Source organism: Salvelinus alpinus, chromosome 15 (genome assembly GCF_045679555.1).
Source record: "Salvelinus alpinus chromosome 15, SLU_Salpinus.1, whole genome shotgun sequence".
NCBI lineage: Eukaryota > Metazoa > Chordata > Actinopteri > Salmoniformes > Salmonidae > Salvelinus > Salvelinus alpinus.
In genome coordinates this window covers 44,032,771-44,056,060 of record NC_092100.1, presented here as the reverse complement: position 1 = coordinate 44,056,060, position 23,290 = coordinate 44,032,771, and the positions used below count along the sequence as shown (strand labels likewise).

The 23,290-nt window shown below is 43.1% G+C and overlaps 1 protein-coding gene across 5 annotated transcripts in view; it reads right to left on the bottom strand.

Annotated features, from left to right (window-relative positions):
- LOC139540119 (furin-like) overlaps positions 1-23,290 on the bottom strand; it is a 175,354-nt gene that overhangs the window by 130,974 nt on the left and 21,090 nt on the right. For 4 of the 5 annotated variants that reach the window (XM_071343697.1, XM_071343693.1, XM_071343694.1 and 1 more), the window contains exon 2: positions 9,127-9,439. In XM_071343697.1, coding sequence (XP_071199798.1) covers positions 9,127-9,315 — 189 coding nt within the window. In that variant the 5' untranslated portion in view covers positions 9,316-9,439. Of the gene's footprint in view, positions 1-9,126; positions 9,440-9,837; positions 9,917-23,290 lie in introns of those variants that run through there. The other variant, XM_071343696.1, reaches the window with a different exon arrangement.

Sequence of the window (23,290 nt, the reverse complement as noted above, 5' to 3'; positions counted from 1 at the left end):
ATCAACAGCACGCGAAATATGCTTTGATTGAAACAAAATACAGGTGGCTGTGTATAACTCCATCTGCTAAAGAAATTGATTAAACAGTAGTTAAGCTACTTAGCCTACTTCATCCAAGAAGATCGAAATGCATATTCCAATGAAACTGATTGGGATCAAATGGTTGCCATGCATGCAGCATGGACGTTTCACCCATAAAACGTGAAGAAGTATCGTTTAGGCTACCCCAAAAAATAGCACTACACCACTGGTTCTAATAAATGTAAAGCACTTGCCGTGTGTGGTCAACTGATCCTTTCAGCAGCGTTTTCATTGGGACAGCGTCATTGCGTTACTTTTAGACAAGCATGGGAACTCATCTTGATAAATCAATCAATGTCAAATTTCTGTTTTCACTGAATCTCCGTTTGGCTATTTGGTTACAATTCGGCTGGGAAATGTTAGCTACGTTGAAGTGAGTGCTCATGATCTAGCTAAATTTAAGTGAGTGCCTATAGCCTACCTGATGAGCTTCTCTGATGTTTTCCAGATCTTTCCAATACTTTTTTTATGCATTTTAGCCACTTAGCCTACTGATGCAAATACAAAATTGTACATTACTCGCTGATAGATTATTTTATATATTATTGTAACAGTTGGCCTATATAAGCAATAAACCCACATGCGGTTACTGACCACAGTCCATGGAAGGGGTGCTGGAAGTGCTGCAGATACATTTTAATAAATGTGCCAAATGTAATTACTCCTGTCTGTACAGAAATAACTAAAATCAACTTATTCAAAAAAATGGCTGTGGATTGTGTTTTGGCACAAGCGCATAGGTCTACAGTCGGAATCCCACAATTGAGCAGCCGTGGCAAATATCAAACAGCTGAGTGTTGAGTTGTGGCTGTTAATATGGCTGTCAATGAACAGCTGGCAAAAGCTACAATATCTTTTGCAATATTTCAAAACACAATTGAGTGAAAAAACTATTTGGATAAGTGAGTGCCGCTGGAAAGGTGGTGGACTATACTTTTCTCCTCATTTTGTAGACTTAAAATCTATGTATCCACTCTTTTCATTGGCCTACGCTATTGGTTGCATTTAGGACATGGGTTCTTCGTTTTATTGATCTCAGTCTGTCAATGTATTTTTTAAAACCTTTTATTTAACTAGACAAGTCAGTTAAGAACAAATTCTTATTTACAATGACGGCCTACACCAGCCTAACCTGGACGACGCTGGGCCAATTGTGCGCCGCCCTATGGAACTCTCAATCATGGCTGGTTGTGATACAGCTTGGATTTGAACCAGGGTGTCTGTAGTAACGCCTCAAGCACTGAGATGCAGTGCCTTACACGGAACCCAAACCGGCTGCACGCGTGTGCCATCGTGCATACATTTATTTTGTCCCCCCACACCAAACACGATCATGACACGCAGGTTAAAATATCAAAACAAACTCTGAACCAATTACATTAATTTGGGGACAGGTCGAAAAGCATTAAACATTTATGGCAATTTAGCTGGCTAGCTTGCACTTGCTAGCTAATTTGTCCTATTTAGCTAGCTTGCTGTTGCTAGCTAATTTGTCCTGGGATATAAACATTGATTTGTTATTTTACCTGAAATGCACAAGGTCCTCTACTCTGACAATTAATCCACACATAAAATGGTCAACCGAATCGTTTCTAGTCATCTCTCCTCCTTCTAGGGTTTTTCCTTCTCTTGACTTTATATTGCGATTGGCACCTTTCATAAATTAGGTGCATTACCGCCACTGACCTCGTTCGTCTTTCAGTTACCCACGTGGGTATAACCAATGAGGAGATGGCACATGGGTATCTGCTTCTATAAACCAATGAGGAGATGGGAGAGGCAGGACTTGCAGCGCGATCTGCATCACAAATAGAATTGACTTCTATGTTATCCCTTGGCAATGCAGACACTCGTTGGTGCGCGCGAGCAGTGTGGGTGCAGTTATTGAATAATATAGATAAAAAAATGTATTTTGCAACGCTCGCGATGCAGTCAGCCTGTTACCGCTTCGCCACTCAAGAGTCCTGAGTATCCTGTATCCGGCCATTTTGGTTATTTGTGTGGTATTAAAACATGTTATTTTAATGTCTCCAGTCATGTAAATCATTTTAGAAAAGGCTATTTATTGTTCTTCATGGCTGAGGCCCGAATGTTATGAAACTCCAGTGACGTCCCTGGTGGCTGGCCCTAGAGAACATCCACCACCAGAGAGAAAGGAAGTGAGGATGAATAAGCCATAATTCCCCCTGTTCACTCAACCATCCCCAGGCCACACATCCTTTATCTAAACCACCCATCTCCCCAAATAAAGCCATTGTGTAGCCCAGACATTGGAGGACTGCATTAGTTATGTTTATCTCCCTGCTGCCTCCTATCACCTACTCAGAGACAAAAGTCTGAAATATGGCTCATTATTCTCGTGCGGCTGGTGCCTAAATGAAACAATGACTAAGGATGTACGCCTCCATAATCTCATTTCAGACAACTGTTTAAATGTTGCTTAGCAATCCTCCCCTCTGTCTCTTCCTCTCACTCTCAATCTCAGTCTTTAGCCACTGTTCATCCATTCTCTCCCACTCTTTTTCCCCTCGCCAAATCCTCCCACTCACTCTCCTGCCTTCATAATCTCTCCTGTTTCCTCTCAATTCCGATCACTCGCTTCTCTCTACTTTCTAACTGGATCCTTTCATTTTAAACTTCTCCCCTACTCTATTTATATCTAGCTTTCTGCCTCCCTATCTACAACAAATAATAATAATAATAATAATAATTCCCCCAATCCCTAAACATCTTTGCTTCATGAAAGAAGCAGAGATGACAGAACTTTACCGATGTCAACTAGATTGAAGCATTCATTCTATTGATTTATGACATTATTCTGTGATACAGCCCAGGATCGAACCAGGGTCTGTAGTGACGGACATCTGGGCAAGAGGCATACCTATGTAAGAATGCTGTTCATTGACTATAGCTCAGCATTCAACACCATAGGACCCTCCAAGCTTATCGTCAAGCTCGAGGCCCTGGGTCTGAACACCGCCCTGTGCTACCTTTCCCAGACCTGCTGTTTTCAACTCTCTAGAGACAGCAGGAGTGGTAGAGATACTCTTAATGATCGGCTATGAAAAGCCAACTGACATTTACTCCTGAGGTGCTGACTTGTTGCACCCTCGACAACTACTGTGATTATTATTATTTGACCATGCTGGTCATTTATGAACATTTGAACATGTTCTGTAATAATCTCCACCCGGCACAGCCAGAAGAAGACTGGCCACCCCTCATAGCCTGGTTCCTCTAGGTTTCTTCCTAGGTTTTGGCCTTTCTCGGGAGTTTTTCCTAGCCACCGAGTTTTTCCAGCTTCTACACCTACATTGCTTGCTGTTTGGGGTTTTAGGCTGGGTTTCTGTACACCACTTTGAGATATCAGCTGATGTAAGAAGGGCTATATAAATACATTTGACTTGATTTGATTTGTGCAACTGGGTCCTAGACTTCCTGACAGGTCGCCCCCAAGTGGTGAAGGTAAGAAACAACGCCTCCTCTTCGCTGATCCTCAACACTGGGGCCCCACAAGGGTGCATTCTCAGCCCCCTCCTGTACTCCCTGTTCACCCATGACTGCGTGGCCAAGCACGCCTCCAACAATCATCAAGTTTGCAGACGACACAACAGTAGTAGGCTTGATTACCAACAATGACGAGACAGCCTACAGGGAGGAGGTGAGGGCTCTGGGAGTGTGGTGCCAGGAAAACAACCTCTCACTCAACGTCAACAAAACTAAGGAGATGATCGTGGACTTCAGGAAACAGCAGAGGGAGCACCCCCCTATCCACATCAATGGGACCGCAGTGGAGAAGGTGGAAAGCTTCAAGTTCCTCAGCGTATATGTCACTGACAAACTGAAATGGTCCACCCACACAGACAGTGTGGTGAAGTTGGCGCAACAGCGCCTCTTCAACCTCAGGAGGCTAAAGACATTTGGCTTAACACCTAAAACGCTCACAAACTCTTACAGATACACAATTGAGAGCATCCTGTCGGGCTGTATCACCGCCTGGTACGGCAACTGCACAGCCCACAACCGCAATGCTCTCCAGAGGGTGGTGCGGTCTGCCCAACGCATTACCGGGGGCAAACTTCCCGCCCTCCTGGACACCTACAGCACCCGATGCCATAGGAAGGCCAAAAAGATCATCAAGGACATCAACCACCCGAGCCACTGCCTGTTCACCCCGCTATCATCCAGAAGGCGAGGTCAGTACAGGTGCATCAAAGCTGGGACCAAGAGACTGAAAAACAGCTTCTATCTCAATGCCATCAGACTGCTAAACAGTCATCACTAGCACATCAGAGGCGGCTGCCTATAGACATAGATTAGGAATCACTGGCCACTTTTAGAAATGGATCATTAGTCACTTTAATAATGTTTCCGTATCTAGCATTACTCATCCCATATGTATAAACTGCACTCCACACTATTCTACGGTATCTTAGTCACTTTTAAATTGTGTTTACATATTGCATCACCCATTTCATATGTATATACTGTATTGTATTCTATATTACACCACTGACTGTTAAATAGCCATCTCCAGCAAATCAGAGGCTGCTGCCTATAGACATAAGATTAGGAATCACTGGCCACTTTAAGGAAATGAAACACTATCTTGCACTACTCATCTCATATGTATAAACTGTACTCCATACTATTCTATGGTATCTTAGTCACTTTAATTGTGTGTAAATATTGCATCACCCATCTCATATGTATATACTGTATTCTATACCACTGCATCTTAGCCCAATGCCACTCTGACATATGTATATATATTCTTAATCCATTTCTTACTTAGATGTACGTGTATTTTGGGTATATGTTGTAAAACTGTTAGATATTACTTGTTAGATATTACTGCACTGTCGGAGCTAGAAGCACAAGCATTTCACTACACCTGCAATAACATCTGATAAACACGTGTACGTGACCAATACATTTGATTTGGAGAAAAGAAGAGAAAAGGAGAGAACGGGAGAAGAGAATAGAGATGAATGAGAGTAGGGCTTTACTCTGTAACCTACTGTCTGTCTGTGGGATGTGAGCAGGACTCTGTACCATATGGCATCAGACATCCATCTCTGACAAACCGACCCATCTTCAAGGAGTCCTCTGTTCCCAGACCCACCGTTCAGCATGAGTGAGTAATGACAGAAAAAAACGCAGACGTATATTTCCCCATTAAATTGATCTATCGGTTTTAGACTGACGAGTCCGAATCCGCCTAAGCATCTGGAGGGAGTGATGGGAGGGAAAGAGAGAAAGAGCAGAGAAGGACAAAGCTTTGGGGAGCTTTTGAGAGAATAAACAGAGAGAGCAGAGGGAGATTAAATATATGCGTGCATAAGGAAAGAGTGAAAGTGGAAGAGAGCGCAGAGTGAGATGTCGAGACGGGGAGGATAGGGAGAGAGAGAAAAAGAGAGCGAGAGAAAGACTAAACTCATGACACATCACCAGAGGACAACGCCCGATACCAAGGTTAAAAAAGACAGGCCGATTTAGGTCCTCCAAAATAACATTCAACCCCTGCCAGTCCTTACAAGCCCTGGATCTCTGATTGGATAAGTCTCTGTCTGCCCTGTGCTTTACTGGCAGAGGCATACAGGTGTTTCAGGCTCGAAACTGGGGGCGTCAACTGGGAATACTGGTGTGGTAGTGGGGCCTATACTACAAGGCTGTAGAGAGGGAAAAGACAGAAGAACCCACTTACTATTATTCCATTGTTCCTGTCTACCAGAAGTACCTTCATGAAGTGTTCGTAACAAGCGATGAAGGTATAAACATAAAACTATCCTCTGGGGGAAAGAATGTGTGAGACTGTGTGTGTGACTGTATGTGCGGCGTGCACATGTGCGTCAATCTGTGTGGAGCTTGATTGCTTGGCAGTCTCAAAGCAGAATAAGGCCTATTCAATAGAGCAAATAATGACTTGCATTCAAAGAGCCAATTATGAATAAAAGGTTATTTAAGGCACATTTTTCTAATGGCTTCCTCCCCCTCTCTCTCTACAGCAGAATCCCTTTCACAGCATCCCAACAGCAGTTCCTGCTAGATTAAATCAATAACCAAAGAACTCCAATCAAAGCCAGCTGAGAGCGATAAACTACAGTACTTTGATAAGTAAACAATCAGAGCCAAGGAGACAATTGAGTGGTGATGAGTTTGACAACGAGAGGCATCTCACAAATTAAAAATATCACATCTCATCCTACTACTTTATGACCGCCGTAGGATCTACTACAATAACAGGAGAAAAAACATCTGATGGAGCTCAAGACAGAAGCTGCATGGACAGCAACATAAAGAAAGCAGAAGATAAGCCTGAATTCAATTTGAAAACCGCTCTGAAAATCCTCTTTCTGTGTGGGATAGGGTGGAGGGAGGGTTGGTACTGTAGTTCAGAGCCTCCTACGCATGTATTCGATGCAGACAGTGAAGTCTTCTGTGGAGTGACTGAACCAGGGTTTCCGTTAGCCGGTAATAGCCGGCTTTTGGCCTATACATTTGTTTTGAAATGCCGATAAATAAAACTGTTCAATTGTCCGGGAGAAGAAACAATCCCATTGCGAAATAATGCTTTTTAGCCTATTCATGAATGTAAATACTAGTCGATGGAAATACATTTGACTGGTCATGCTTATCGGTCTAAGTTAATTTGCATTATTTATTTGAATTAAATTGTCGCATGTGTAGGCAACACTATATTCATTTTTCACACGCTTACAGCATACAGATACAAAGCCTTTGAGCGGAAAATCTGTCAGACAGCAACGAGCTACAGCAGCATCTCAAACAGCAACGAGCTACTGCTGCAGCAGCATCTCAAACAGCAACGAGCTACTGCTGCAGCAGCATCTCAAGCAGCAACGAGCTACTGCTGCAGCAGCATCTCAAACAGCAACGAGCTGCAGCAGCATCTCAAACAGCAACGAGCTGCAGCAGCATCTCAAACAGCAACGAGCTACTGCTGCAGCAGCATCTCAAACAGCAACGAGCTACTGCTGCTGCAGCATCTCAAACAGCAACGAGCTACTGCTGCTGCAGCATCTCAAACAGCAACGAGCTACTGCAGCATCTCAAACAGCAACGAGCTACTGCAGCATCTCAAACAGCAACGAGCTACTGCAGCATCTCAAACAGCAACGAGCTACTGCAGCATCTCAAACAGCAACGAGCTACTGCTGCTGCAGCATGCATCTCAAACAGCAACGAGCTACTGCTGCAGCAGCATCTCAAACAGCCACGAGCTACTGCAGCATCTCAAACAGCAACGAGCTACTGCTGCTGCAGCATCTCAAACAGCAACGAGCTACTGCAGCATCTCAAACAGCAACGGAAAACAGGCTTCATCAGGACGTCACACACTACTTTGTAATGAGCTGGAGGCAGTAGGCTTTGCATTTTGAAAACATATACTTCATTGTTTGAAACCTGAACATTTTAGTACATATGAGGCATGTCTTAGGCCTACCTCGCTTCAAAGTAGCCTATTACATCTCCTCTATTTCAAAATTTCTAACGGATATTTAATGTCACATGAAACCACTAGCATGTCCAGTGCCCTTTTGACAAAAGTGTTTTCCCGCTAATTGCATTATGGAATGAACATTTGCGTGTAGCCTAATGCCTTGTGGGCATTGCTGCACTTATAATGTGGAGAAATGATAGTTTATCAACATTTTAAGCTAAACATTCTGATGTGTTGCATCAGACTCATTGCTTTTTAACGTTTAAAAAAGAATGTAGCCTAGGTCAACTGGTTGTATGAATTTGGTTGTATGAATTTGGGATCTATCTTCCCACAACTGACCCAGAATCTGTTTGGAATAGGCTACTTCTCGACAAGCTGACCAATAGAATAGGTAAACTTTTCTACCATGGGGGATAGTATATTGACATAGGATAGTGATTTTGCTTTTTGTTACTCGTCTTGTTGGCTGAGTCAAAGTAAATGTGGACAGTTATTCTAACATCTACAAAATCAGAATACGGTAAGGACTGTGCATCGTTGCATCCTCTACTTGCATGTTCTGTTAATATGAATTACCATAATCTAAAATGTAATTTCTGTCATTCTGAGCACCGTGGACGCCCTGATCAGGTTACACACCCAATGCATATGGGTCCTAAAATGCTGCTGGTTAAATGTCCGGGGCCACATTTCCCTAACAGAAACCCTGACACACACACGGTATGGTATGCCCAAATGAACTATACTGAACAAAAATATAAATGCATCATGCAACAAATTCAGATTTTACTGAGTTACAGTTCATATAAGGAAATCATTCAATTGAAATAAATGCATTATGCCCTAATCTATGGATTTCACATGACTGGGCAGGAGTTCACCCATGTGACTGAGTTTTTCCCCACAAAAGGGCTTTATTACAGACAGAAATACTCCTCAGTTTCATGAGCTGTCCAGGTGGCTGGTTTCAGACAATCCCGCAGGTGAAAAAGCCAGATGTGGGGGTCCTGGGTTAGCGTGGTTACATGTGCTCTGCGGTTGTGAGGCCGGTTGACAAAAGTGCACATATTAGAGTGGCCTTTTATTGTCCCCAGCACAAGGTGCACCTGTGTAATGATGATGCTGTTTAATCAGCTTATTAATATTCCACATCTGCCAGGTGGATGGATTATCTTGGCAAAGGAAAAATGCTCACAAACAGGGATGTAAACGAATAAGCTTTTTGTGCATATGGAACATTTTGGGGATCTTATATTTCAGCTTGTGAAATATGGGACCAACACTTTACATGTTGCGTTCATATTTTTGTTCAGTATAGAACCCATAGGAGGAGTGCAGGCTTTAGCTGACAGCTAAACTCAGCAAGGGATGGAAGAGTCATGACATGCACTCTGGCTTTCAACACGAGGGCTTATAGGCTGTCCTGTCTGTATATCTTGCTGCACATTAAAGCCTGTTGAGCAGGCTGTCACTGAAATAGAATAGGGTTTCAACTGACCACAGATGCAGGGCATAGAGAGATCATACACTCTGACTGACTAGAGGGGTTCCACAGGGTGCACTGCTGTGCTACTCACATTGCCATGGTTGATGAAGCCGTGTTTCCTGGCAATTCGGTCAGCCTCCTGCGGTCCCCCCTCTATGTGGACCGCCCAGGTGTTAGTGTAGACCTCCTCGCCAGCAGTCAGCTTAGCAGTCGACTCCAATGCTGCGGACAGGAGGACCAGGAGAGTCCCAAGCTGCAGCAGGGCCAGCCTGGCATCCATGAAAAGGAGAACAGGGGCACTGGGCAGGGGAACTCCGTCCGTCTGTCTTTCTGGGGTGGAGAAGTCTCAATGCTCACCAGTAACAGCACTGGCCTCCCTCACAGCAGCCAAATAGAGCAGTGACCTAAAGAGAAAGAGAACAAAGTTATAAAACCACACATTGGCTCGTAAACACATACATGCATGTATACATGAATGCACGTAAACACACACAGGTACTTGTTCACTCAGTGTGCACAACCCCACATGCCACAGCACAGAGCAAAAATAGGAGACCACAGCATGCATTCTGTATTAACTTTCTACCACCACAGTTTCTACTAGAGACAGAGACAGATTTTCTCTAGCTGAAAGAGGCTACAACAGCATGAGAGACTACCTCTTCAAGTGTGTGTGCTTCATGCTTTGAGCCGATCAGCAAAACACAAGGAATAACCCTAAAACAAGTCGAGCGGTAATTGAACAAGTTGGAGGGCGATCCATATGAAGGCGAAACAGGATCAAGAGAGTAGGGTTGCTTACGAGAGAAGTCCAACTGTGCGAAGGCAGCTTGCATTGTTCTGGGCTTTTGACAGTCTGACTTCAATCTTAGTTGTGAGCCGTCATGTGGGGGAGAGCTAAGCTGTAATTTGTGCTGAGGCTGCGGTATCTAAAAACAGAGTGGGTAAAGCTGCGTCTGTCTCCCCTGAGAACACTCAGCCTGTCCATAGATGGGCTTTTCAGTTACACACAGACAGTACAGTAAGAATAGAGACTCAGGAAGCCCCCCAGGCATAACTTACGGTGATGATGCAGGGCAATTCCACGGTAACGGAATTACGCTACTCTATACACAATGACTACTTAAAACTGTGGAGATACAAACTTTGGTAATGGAATTACGGTAAAATCTCCCTCAGCTTTTTATGCGACCATGTTTTCCAAAAAGTCTTAAATATCTGCTCCGAATTAAGATTCAAAGATGCATATTGCAGAAAGAATGGGGTGTCAGCTATGATATGGCACCTTGAGTTTGAAAAAAATCTATTTTGGTTATTGAACTACAGTAAGTGAAGTGGATTTACACCCGGTAACGGAATTACGGTAACAGAATTACATCATGGGTCCCTGATCAGTACAGATCAGGGACCCATGATGTAATTCTGTATTGTGGATATGAATGTCATTCTCCTCATGTTTCACAAGTTTGGACATCACAGCGCAGCACAGTAGAGTACAGTGCAGTACAATACAAAACAGCAGAGTAGGGTAGAGTTCAGTAAAATATACTGTACACTACTGTACTAGGGATGTAACGATTCACCGATACGCATTGGTCCCCGATTCAAATGTTTCAGAGAGGACTGCATCGGTCCAAGGACCCCAAACCCGCATTGGCCAGAAAATCGATTCAAACGATACGAATTGCAGATTCATTTATTTTTTCCTCAAATTAATTTCTATCTACCTTCCCGAAAATACCTAATATTTTGTGACAACTGATGCGTTCTCTCCTTCTGTGTTGAACTAAGCATGTAACCGTATTGACAGTAATTGATCTACAAGTAATTTTGCATGCCAAACAACCCTAGGTAATATCAGTAGCTTAGTCAAACTGCTCACTTTGTCCAGCTTCGCACACTGACCAACGCAAGATAGGCGGCCTGTTCCTGGTCTTCTGCGCGGCACCTTCAGCATACCAAATGCTAAAGTGGCTTGCGCGATATTAGGTTGTCAACCAACTAATAAAGCCTATGTAATTTGCTAGGTTACTGTCATCTATAAGCTGTTAAAAATCGTGTTTTACTGGAATAAAAGTAAGCTACCCCGAGACACAACTCATCTGGCTATGAGCTACCTACTGGACGGGTACAGTACTTGGTCAGGTTCACCATCAGCAATAGTTTTGGTAGTTTTCCTTTAAACAATCAGTGTATATGGTCATTTTTAGATATACAGGGTAAAGTTTCACATCACTAGCTCAAACACAATCTGTAAAATGACAAGCTAATTAGTGGGTGATGGTGATTTCAGAACCAAAGTGGGAGACAAATAACATAGGCCACATTGCCCGTGGCAGTGGGTTGGTAGATGCTTAGTCATTTCAGACTAGGTGCCTACATACATAGTACATACACCACACACACACACACACACATCAACAGCAGATTTTAATTTAAAATGGAAAACAAATGTGTTTATGCAACCGTATTGCATCAAATCGCATCGCTTCGTTGTCTAATCAATCCGAATCAGACCTATTCGTTTAGAAATAAAATGTATAGTTTCTGCATCGTATCGGAGCCCATGTATCTAGATACGTATTGAAAGGGAAAGATGCACATCCCTATACTTTTCTGTATTGCACTGTACTTTACTCAGTACTGTACTATCCAAACTTGAAAAACACAAGTCTTTGATAGGTTCAGATTTGGTTCAAATTTCAACTACTTTTCAATGGAAAGTGGAGGCTCATTGGTAGCTGTCAGTAAGAGCTGGGAGAGGTGACATTAACTGGAGAGTGAGAGAGAGGCGAAGAGAGAGGGATTGTCCAGACTCAGACTGTTTTTAACACTCTTGGTTTGACCACCAGACGACAGAAAAGCAAAGAAAACAGTTATGAGCTGAACATAACAGTATGCCAGTGGAAGGGTCAGTAGCAGGTGACCTAACTGTGATTTGTGACTATGATTTCCCATCGTAGCCAATTCAGTTGCAGTAATTCTGTTACTGATTTTTTGGTAATTCGTTACCAATTAAGAGTTTTAATCACTTAATTCATAAATAAAATGTATCAGTAAAATCACTATAACTAATTGGCAGGTCAACCATTACTTGTTACTTCTGTGAACTTTCATTATCCTCCCTCATGAGGGGGAGAAATTATAAAATATCTTAAAGATATGTGGGTTTTTGGTAACAGAATTACAAGGCACAAAGCCCTTATTTCCTAAACTTACAGAAGCTAAGCTTTTAATACTTTCTGGTAGATGTTTTCTAAGACACCTTTTCCATCTGTTTATCCAGAAATCAAAGCCTTTACTTATGCCAAATTATTACGATGGAAATGTATCCATGCCTTCATTTACCAATTTGATATGCTCCTATGAACTTCACATGTTGGTGCTCATGGGTCCTTTTGATGGAAATGCCCTGCAGTCTTAGCTGTCAATGTCTGCTCTGCGCTGACTGGACCACCCATTATTCAATAAGCTGAAGGCAATTTAACATGATCAGGCATAAGGTGGGAAAACACAGTTATTGATTTCCCACAGTCTCGCTGTGACCATTAAAATCTGAATCTGTCAAAAAACATTCCATAAAACATCTAGGACACAACGTTCCTTATCTTTAATTGGGAGGATCTATCTTAGACAACAGAGACAGAGTATAGGACAGAGTGGGAGAACATCACATCCAGTGCTTTCCTACAGACTAATTTTCAGCCAGCCACTTCATATTAACTAGACTACTTTTCATTTAAAAGCTTAAGTTCGCTAGTCAGACGAGCCCTTTCCTTCTAGAATGAACGATATGCATCTTCTAGCAATCTATTGATAGGATAGGCGCCTGTCACTCACAATGCGAGTGATGACAGGTAAACGCAGTATGTCTGCCCTGCCTCCAGGTACAATTTGTGTGCACTGTGGTTGGTTGCGGTCAAATTTCTTTACAAGGAGGAGGGAGAGAACATGATGCTTGTTAATTCGCACATCCCATGTAATGTAAGTGGTAACGATGAGTTGAAATCCACTTAGCCTAATTATTGTTTTCTGGCACATTCATTTATTTTATTTAGCATGTTTCACATAGCCTTTGCACCACAGGCTATGTGGTTATTTGTCCATGGTATTGCATTGGGACAAGTAAACTAAAGGATTTTCTAGGTTTCCTTTTCTAGGATGTTGGGGCTTGCCAGACAGTGACGCTAAAGTGAGTGACTTGTCTCATCAATCAGTGTAGTTTACCGAATCGTATCAGTGAGTTCATTAGGCTCCCTAATTTGCATAGGCTACTGGTAGATGTAGGCTTTTAGGCGATTATCTGCAGATGAATAATGAAAACATCCGATGAAGATGGTGAATCATCACTGCAGCAATAGGTAGTGGAGAGCCTCATTCTTGTCCAAATACACTATATATACAAAAGTATGTGGACACCCCTTCAAATTAATGGATTCGGCTATTTCAGCCACACCAGCTGCTGACCGGTGAATAAAATCGAGCACACAGCTATGCAATCTCCATAGACAAACATTGGCAGTAGAATGGCCCGTACGTCCAAGCGCAACAACGGCTCAGCTGCGAAGTGGTAGGCCACACAATCTCACAGAATGGGACCGCAGAGTGCTGAAGCTTGTAGTGTAAAAATCGTCTGTCCTCGGTTGCAACACTCACTACCAAGTTCCAAACTGCTTCTGGAAGCAACGTCAGCACAAGAACTGTTAGTCGGAAGCTTCATGAAAGGGGTTTCCATGGCCGAGCAGCCAAGCGTCTGGAGCAGTGGAAACGCGTTTTCTGGAGTGATGAATCACGCTTCACCATCTGGTAGTGCGACGGACGAATTTGGGTTTGGCGGATGCCAGGAGAATGCCACCTGCCCCAATGCATAGTGCCAACTGTGTCACGCCTGCTCCCGCTCCCTGTCATACCTGCTCCCGCTTCCCCTCCCTGGCACTCAAAGGCGGTATGCTCTCCAGCATTACGCACTCCTGCCACCATCATTACGCACACCTGCCTTCCCCCCATCACGCACATCAGCAATTATTGGACTCACCTGGACTCAATCACCTGTGTCATTACCTACCTTATATCGGTCTGTTCCCAAGCTCTGTTCCCCGATTCAGGATTAATGTTTGTTTGTCATTTTTGTTACCTGGTTGACGCTGTTCCTGTTCGATGTCTGATCCATATTAAATGTTCAACACCCCGTACCTGCTTCTCTTCTCCAGCGTCGGTCCTTACAAACTGTAGAGTTTGGTGGAGGAGGAATAATAGTCTGAGGATGTTTTCATGGTTTGGGCTCGGCCTTTAGTTCCAGTGAAGGCAAATCTTAACGCAACAGCATTCAATTACATTTGACACAATTCTGTGCTTCCAACTTTGTGGCAACAGTTTGGGGAAGGCCCTTTCCTGTTTCAGCATGACAATGCCCCCGTGCACAAAGCGAGGTCCATACAGAAATGGTTTGTCGAAATCTGTGTGGAAGAACTTGACTGGCCTGCACAGAGCCCTGACCCCAACCCCATTGAACACCTTTGAGATGAATTGGAACGCCGACTGCGAGCCAGGCCTAATCACCCAAACAGGCCCAAACTCACTAATGCTCTTGTGGCTGAATGGAAGCAAGTCCTCGCAGCAATGTTTCAACATCTAGTAGAAAGCCTTCCCAGAAGAGTGGAGGCTGTTATAGCAGCAAATTGGGGGACCAACTCCATATTAATGCCCATGATATTGGAATGAGATGTTCGACAAGCAGGTGTCCACATAATTAAATACACTACATGACCAAAAGTAAGTTATTTTACACTAAGTTCCCTATAGTGGACAGAACGTGTTACTATATTACACAGACTAACGTTTTCACCACACAAGAATTACAGGAAATACACATCCTTTTTACCTCAGACTCTTGATGTTAGTAATAAAGTGTATAGTTATCACGATCTCATGAAATCATTTGCTTAAAACAGATCAATATCTTTGGTTTAGTACCAGTGTTTGTCATACGTGGCAGTCCGTAGTGGGACTTAGAACGCAGCTGTCCTTTTCAAACCACATGGCAAAAAAAACAAAAACGTGGGCGCTCCTCTTTGGGTTCACATTGATTTGAGGGTTAAACTATCATTCTAATGAAAGCCAACCCGTCACTACTTAGAAACAGATTTGAGGTAGTGATTTGTTTAAATGATGTAGTCAAAAAAGTGTTGTTTCCTTTTCTGTATTGGCCATCTACCGGAAAAAAATCTCAGAGAGATATGTTGATAAATGGCTACGACAGGTTGTCATCTATCAACAGATATACAGTGCATTTGGAAAGTATTCAGACCCCTTGACTTTTCCCACATTTTATTACGTTGCAGTCTTATTCTAAAATTGATTAAATTGTTATTTTCCCTCAATCTACACACAATACCCCATAATGACAGAGCAAAAACTGATTTTTTGACATTTTGCAAATGTATAAAAAAAACTGAAATACAACATTTACATAAGGATTCAGACCGTTTACTCAGCACTTTGTTGAAGCACCTTTGGCAGCAATTACAGCCTTGAGTATGACGCTACAAGCTTGGCACACCTGTATTTGGGGAGTTTCTCACATTCTTCTCTGCAGATCCTCTCAAGCCCTGTCAGTTTGGATGGGGAGCATCACTGCACAGCTATTTCAGGTCTCTCCAGAGATGTTTGATCGGGTTCAAGTCCAGGCTCTGTCTGGGCCACTCAAGGACATTCAGAGACTTGACCCGAAGCCACTCCTGTGTTGTCTTGGCTGTCTGCTTAGGGTTGTTGTCCTGTTGGAAGGTGAACCTTCACCCAAGTCTGGGGTCCTGAGCACTGTGGAGCAGGTTTTCCTCAAGGATCTCTCTATACTTTGCTTCGTTCATCTTTCCCTCGGTCCTGACTAGTCTCCCAGTCCCAGTCGTTGAACAACATCCCCACAGCATGATGCTGCCACCACCATGCTTCACTGTAGGGATAGTGCCAGGTTTCCTCCAGATGTGACGCTTGGCATTCAGGCCAAAGAGTTCAATCTAGGTTTCATCAGACCAGTGAATCTTGTTTCTCATGGTCTGAGTCCTTTAGGTGCCTTTTGGCCACTCCAGACGGACAATTCCTTTGACCTCATGGCTTGATTTTGCTCTGACATGCACTGTCAACTGTGGGACCTTAAATAGACAGGTGTGTGCCTTTCCAAATCATGTCCAATCAATTGAATTTACCACAGGTGGACTCCAAAGATGATCAATGGAAACAGGATGCACCTGAGCTCAATTTCGAGTCTCATAGCAAAGGGTCTGAATACATATTTTAATACATTTGCAAAGATGTCTAAAAACCTGTTTTCGCTTTGTCATTATGGGTTATTGTGTGTAGATTGATGAGGATTTTAATTTATTTAATACATTTTAGAATAAGGCCGTAACGTCACAAAATGTGGAAAAGGGGTCTGAATACACTATATGCAGCATACCCAAGTTCATTGAGGTTTGTCTGTTAGAAGAGCGCAAACGGTACATGTCGCCGCAGTTGTTATCCCAGTTCCATTGATTTCAATACAATATCGATGTGAGTGATTAATTTGCGCACACTATTGATTACAGTAGAACAAGGAAATCAATTCCAGTCTTGAGTGACCGCTTGGTAAATATTGGTGCGTGTGCAGTTTAAGATACTAATTTAGCAAAATACAAGTAATCTGAACACAAGTGTGGCACTGTCACGTTCCTGACCTGTTTTCTTTGTTTTTGTATGTGTTTAGTTGGTCAGGGCGTGAGTTGGGGTGGGCATTCTATGTTATGTGTTTCAACTTCCGGCGCCGGAAAGAGATGGCCGCCTCGCTTCGCGTTCCTTGGAAAATATGCAGTATTTTGTTTTTTTTATGTGTTATTTCTTACTTCGGTACCCCAGGTAATCTTAGGTTTCATTACATACAGTCGGGAGGAACTACTGAATATACAATTAACGTCAACTCATCATCGTTCCTACCAGGAATATGACTTTCCCGAAACGGATCCAGTGTTTTGCCTTCCACCCAATACAATGGATCTGATCCCAGCCGGCGACCCTGTGCGACGCCGTAAAAGGGGCAAACGAGGCGGTCTCGTGGTCAGGCTTCGGAGACGGGCACATCGCGCTCCACTCCCTAGCATACTACTCGCCAATGTCCAGTCTCTTGACAATAAGGTTGATGAAATCCGAGCACGGGTAGCATTCCAGAGAGACATCAGGGATTGCAACGTGCTCTGCTTCACGGAAACATGGCTAACTCAAGAGACGCTAACGGAGTCGGTGCAGCCAGCTGGTTTCTTCATGCATCGCGCCGACAGAAACAAACATCTTTCTGGTAAGAAGAGGGGCGGGGGGGTATGCCTTATGATTAACGAGACGTGGTGTGATCATCATAACAACACACAGGAACTCAAGTCATTCTGTTCACCTGATCTAGAACTCCTCACAATCAAATGTCGACCGCATTATCTACCAAGGGAATTCTCTTCAATCATAATCACAGCCGTATATATTCCCCCCCAAGCAGACACATCGATGGCCCTGAACGAACTTTATCTGACTCTTTGTAAACTGGAAACCACACACCCTGAGGCTGCATTCATCGTAGCTGGGGATTTTAACAAGGCTAATCTAAAAACAAAACTCCCTAAATTCTATCAGCATATCGATTGTGCTACCAGGGCTGGAAAAACCCTAGATCATTGTTATACTAATTTCCGCGACGCATATAAGGCCCTCCCCCGCCCCCCTTTCGGAAAAGCTGACCACGACTCCATTTTGTTGATTCCAGCCTACAAACAGAAACTAAAACAACAAGCTCCCGCGCTCAGGTCTGTTCAACGCTGGTCCGACCAATCTGAATCCACGCTTCAAGACTGCTTCGATCACGCGGATTGGAATATGTTCCGCATTGCGTCCAACAACAATATTGACGAATATGCTGATTCGGTGAGCGAGTTCATTAGGAAGTGCATTGACGATGTCGTACCCACAGCAACGATTAAAACATTCCCAAACCAGAAACCGTGGATTGACGGCAGCATTCGCGTGAAACTGAAAGCGCGAACCACTGCTTTTAACCAGGGCAAGGTGACCGGAAGCATGACCGAATACAAACAGTGTAGCTATTCTCTCCGCAAGGCAATCAAACAGGCTAAGTCCCAGTACAGAGACAAAATCGAGTCGCAATTCAACAGCTCAGACACAAGAGGTATGTGGCAGGGTCTACAGTCAATCACGGATTACAAAAAGAAAACCAGCCCCGTCGCGGACCAGGATGTCTTATTCCCAGACAGGCTAAACAACTTTTTTGCCCGCTTTGAGGACAATACAGTGCCACTGACACGGCCCCCTACCAAAACCTGCGGGCTCTCCTTCACTGCAGCCGAGGTGAGTAAAACATTTAAACGTGTTAACCCTCGCAAGGCTGCAGGCCCAGACGGCATTCCCAGCCGCGTCCTCAGAGCATGCGCAGACCAGCTGGCTGGTGTGTTTACGGACATATTCAATCAATCCTTATCCCAGTCTGCTGTTCCCACATGCTTCAAGAGGGCCACCATTGTTCCTGTTCCCAAGAAAGCTAAGGTAACTGAGCTAAACGACTACCGCCCCGTAGCACTCACTTCCGTCATCATGAAGTGCTTTGAGAGACTAGTCAAGGACCATATCACCTCCACCCTACCGGACACCCTAGACCCACTCCAATTTGCTTACCGACCCAATAGGTCCACAGACGACGCAATCGCAACCACACTGCACACTGCCCTAACCCATCTGGACAAGAGGAATACCCATGTGAGAATGCTGTTCATCGATTACAGCTCAGCATTTAACACCATAGTACCCTCCAAACTCGTCATCAAGCTCGAGACCCTGGGTCTCGACCCCGCCCTGTGCAACTGGGTCCTGGACTTCCTGACGGGCCGCCCCCAGGTGGTGAGGGTAGGTAACAACATCTCCACCCCGCTGATCCTCAACACTGGGGCCCCACAAGGGTGCGTTCTGAGCCCTCTCCTGTACTCCCTGTTCACCCACGACTGCGTGGCCATGCACGCCTCCAACTCAATCATCAAGTTTGCGGATGACACTACAGTGGTAGGCTTGATTACCAACAACGACGAGACGGCCTACAGGGAGGAGGTGAGGGCCCTCGGAGTGTGGTGTCAGGAAAATAACCTCACACTCAACGTCAACAAAACAAAGGAGATGATTGTGGACTTCAGGAAACAGCAGAGGGAGCACCCCCCTATCCACATCGACGGGTCAGTAGTGGAGAAGGTGGAAAGTTTTAAGTTCCTCGGTGTACACATCACGGACAAACTGAATTGGTCCACCCACACAGACAGCGTTGTGAAGAAGGCGCAGCAGCGCCTCTTCAACCTCAGGAGGCTGAAGAAATTCGGCTTGTCACCAAAAGCACTCACAAACTTCTACAGATGCACAATCGAGAGCATCCTGTCGGGCTGTATCACCGCCTGGTACGGCAACTGCTCCGCCCACAACCGTAAGGCTCTCCAGAGGGTAGTGAGGTCTGCAGAACGCATCACCGGGGGCAAACTACCTGCCCTCCAGGACACCTACACCACCCGATGTCACAGGAAGGCCATAAAGATCATCAAGGACAACAACCACCCAAGCCACTGCCTGTTCACCCCGCTATCATCCAGAAGGCGAGGTCAGTACAGGTGCATCAAAGCAGGGACCGAGAGACTGAAAAACAGCTTCTATCTCAAGGCCATCAGACTGTTAAACAGCCACCACTAACATTTAGCGGCCGCTGCCAACATACTGACTCAACTCCAGCCACTTTAAAAATGGGAATTGATGGAAATTATGTAAAAATGTACCACTAGCCACTTTAAACAATGCCACTTAATATAATGTTTACATACCCTACATTACCCATCTCATATGTATATACTGTACTCTATATCATCTACTGCATCTTGCCATCTTTATGTAATACATGTACCACTAGCCACTTTAAACTATGCCACTTTATGTTTACATACCCTACAGTACTCATCTCATATGTATATACCGTACTCTATACCATCTACTGCATCTTGCCATGCCGTTCTGTACCACCACTCATTCATATATCTTTATGTACATATTCTTCATCCCTTTACACTTGTGTGTGTGTATAAGGTAGTAGTTGTGGAATTGTTAGGTTAGATTACTTGTTGGTTATTACTGCATTGTCGGAACTAGAAGCACAAGCATTTCGCTACACTCGCATTAACATCTGCTAACCATGTGTATGTGACTAATAAAATTTGATTTGATTTGATTTGATTTATGTTGGTTAATGGTTTGCCTGATATGGTTCTCAATTAGAGGCAGGTGTTTGACGTTTCCTCTGATTGAGAACCATATTAAGGTAGGGTGTTCTCACTGTTTGTTTGTGGGTGGTTGTCTCCTGTGTCTGTATGTTTGTACCACACGGGACTGTATCGTTTGTTTGTAGTCTATACCTGTTCGTGCGTTCTTCGTTATATGTAAGTTCTCAAGTCCAGGTCTGTCTACATCGTTTATTTGTTTTGTATTTCTCTAGTGTTATTCGTGTTTCGTCGTTTTCATTTAATAAATTATGTCTACCTTCAACGCTGCGCTTTGGTCCAATCCCTACTCCTCCTCTTCAGACAAAGAGGAGGAGAACGACCGTTACAGGCACTTGTGTGTAGGGAGCAAATTTTATGTATTGGTCTTAAAAATATTAGGACTTATTTCAGCATAATGATTATGAATTTAGACATCTAAAACCGGTGTTTTGACACTCGCCGATAAATCAAAAAGCCATGACAACAGGAAGCAGCAACAGTATCACAAATATAAATGGTACTTTTAAGATTATTTTTCAACAGGATTCTATATCTGGTAAAAACTACTGAATGAACCTAGAAACGTACTATGATTTAATGATTTGGATGATATTAGTGAATACGTGAAAATATGTTTGTCTTGGCCACTATGCTTACCAATAATATCATGTAATGATATCATTATTATTTTAATCAATCCAGTGGGTAGGCCTATTTGTTTTCACAAATTCGACATTACATGTGTGCAACAAAAACAACACTAAACAACAGCCTATTGCTACTTGAATTAAAGGGTAAAAAAAAAAAAAAATCGAAATAGCCCAGACCTCAAAAGTGGTCTCCTGATGTGGTTTAAGCATTGGTATGGACTTATAACATCCAATTGTGTTGTTTTTCTATTTAAAAAGTGTGACTTTGAGGGTGAGATCCTGGGAAAAAAATGTGGGGAAACTAAAACCTGGAAAAACAAAAAACTGAGAAAACAGATTTTATAGGGCCCTTCCTCATTTTAAATTAATGTAGGCTATGTAAACTCCAAACGATATAATACTTAAGACTGATATAACCCTTTTATTAATTCAATTTAATGTATTTCTTTTTTAAATGTGGGCTATTTATATACTTCATTTTTCTGTTTAATAAAATACAAAATTTGAAGAACAAACATCAGTGGCAATGCATATTGTGCACTAAAACTGTAAATAAGACTTTAATCTCAAGAGAAGACAGGTTAAATGTTAAAGTTTTAATGTTCTCTTACTTTGAAAATAGTCCTGATCATATAGACTTAGATGATATCCAAAACAACTAACAATATATTCATTTTACAGTTTGTCATTTAAATTGTCTTTCTACACAATACCACAACAAATGTTAAAGTCGATAAAGTATTCAATCATTTCACTGTGTATTTTGGATGGAATCAAGGCATTAGAATATACTGGAGGCCACCAAAATAGACCCAAACCGGTATTGGCGATATGTCGCCCAGCCCTACTGTGGTTTAGCCTATTAGATCAGCCGGTAATAGCTCATGCGAACGCTAGCTAGGTACCGTCTGATATTATCCTATTTGGAAACAATCTTTACAAGCCGAAATGTTGAATAAAATTACATTTGAACTTACTCTACCGGTTGTCTGAGTGGTTGGTCTCAACGATACTGGGAATTTGAGACAATCTGTATTTCTCAATATTCCTATTACCGTGCTCCACACTCTCATGCTTCGAGTGCATTCTCTGGGGAAGTTCCCTTAAGTAGGTTCTTGTGAGGATGAGTGTGGAGAACGCATAAAACATGACATTTGAGAAGCGCTCGCACTCCCCCTACTGTATTACTTCATGCTTCACCTTTCATTCAGTGAACCTTCTTCCAGCTAGGACAATGACAACGGAGACAAAACAAGATATACACAAAGCAAACATTTTTCTTCATAACTATCATCTAGCTATATGTGAATCGTAGTAATCTAGCTAACCAGATAGTTTAAGAGGCAAAAATGACCTAAAACAAATGTTATGCAAGGTAGATGCAAATTCTTTGTGGGTAGCTAGCTAGCTAACAGTTCTTATCTGGCTAGATAACAGTAGTGGCTAGTCATTTAGCCCTATTGACTTACTATGGGCTTGCGATCTACACACACTACAGTGGGTATTGTAGCCAGGTAGAGTGTTGGGCCAGTAACCGAAAGGTTGCTAGATTGAATCCCTGAGCTGACAAGGTAAAAATCTGTCATTCTGCCACTGAACAAGGCAATTAACCCAGTGTTCCTAGGCCGTCAGTGTAAATAAGATTTGTTCTTAACTTACTTGCCTAGTTAAATAAAGGTAAAATAAAAAAATTAACAAAAGCCTTAGATCTGTTTAAAACAGTCCTACCATAAGATATCCTAACTCTAGACTGAACCTCAAACTGTCCAAATGAGATAGAGGACCATCTTAGTGCTCATCCCTGGACTGAGAAGAGTGAGGCAAGCAGGCCAATGAAATGTCATTGCTGATCATTATCACCATCAGTGCTTGCTGAAACTTCTGTAATAAAATGTAATTGATTTAGATACAGGTAACTGCCAAAATACTGGAAACACTTGAGTAAATGAGGGATAAAAAGTACATTGGAAGCAGGTGCTTCCACACAGGTGTGTTTCCTGAGTGGTGGTTCCTGACTTAATTAGATCCCATTATGTATGGCCCTATGATTTCCGTGATGCGGACAGAATCTGGTAATAAAAAAATGAAATCAACTGTAAAACGTGGAATATTGCAGAATTTTCCATAATTTGGCTGATTATTGTAGTAACCTAAATTATTTCATAATTGTACAATTACAGACGAGTAGGCCTAGAGAAATAATTATGTTTTCAATTGGGGTGGGTCGTGAGTGGAACCCTTACGTCACCTCACAACTTGGCTGTCACTTTGAGAAACATGTTCATCTGTA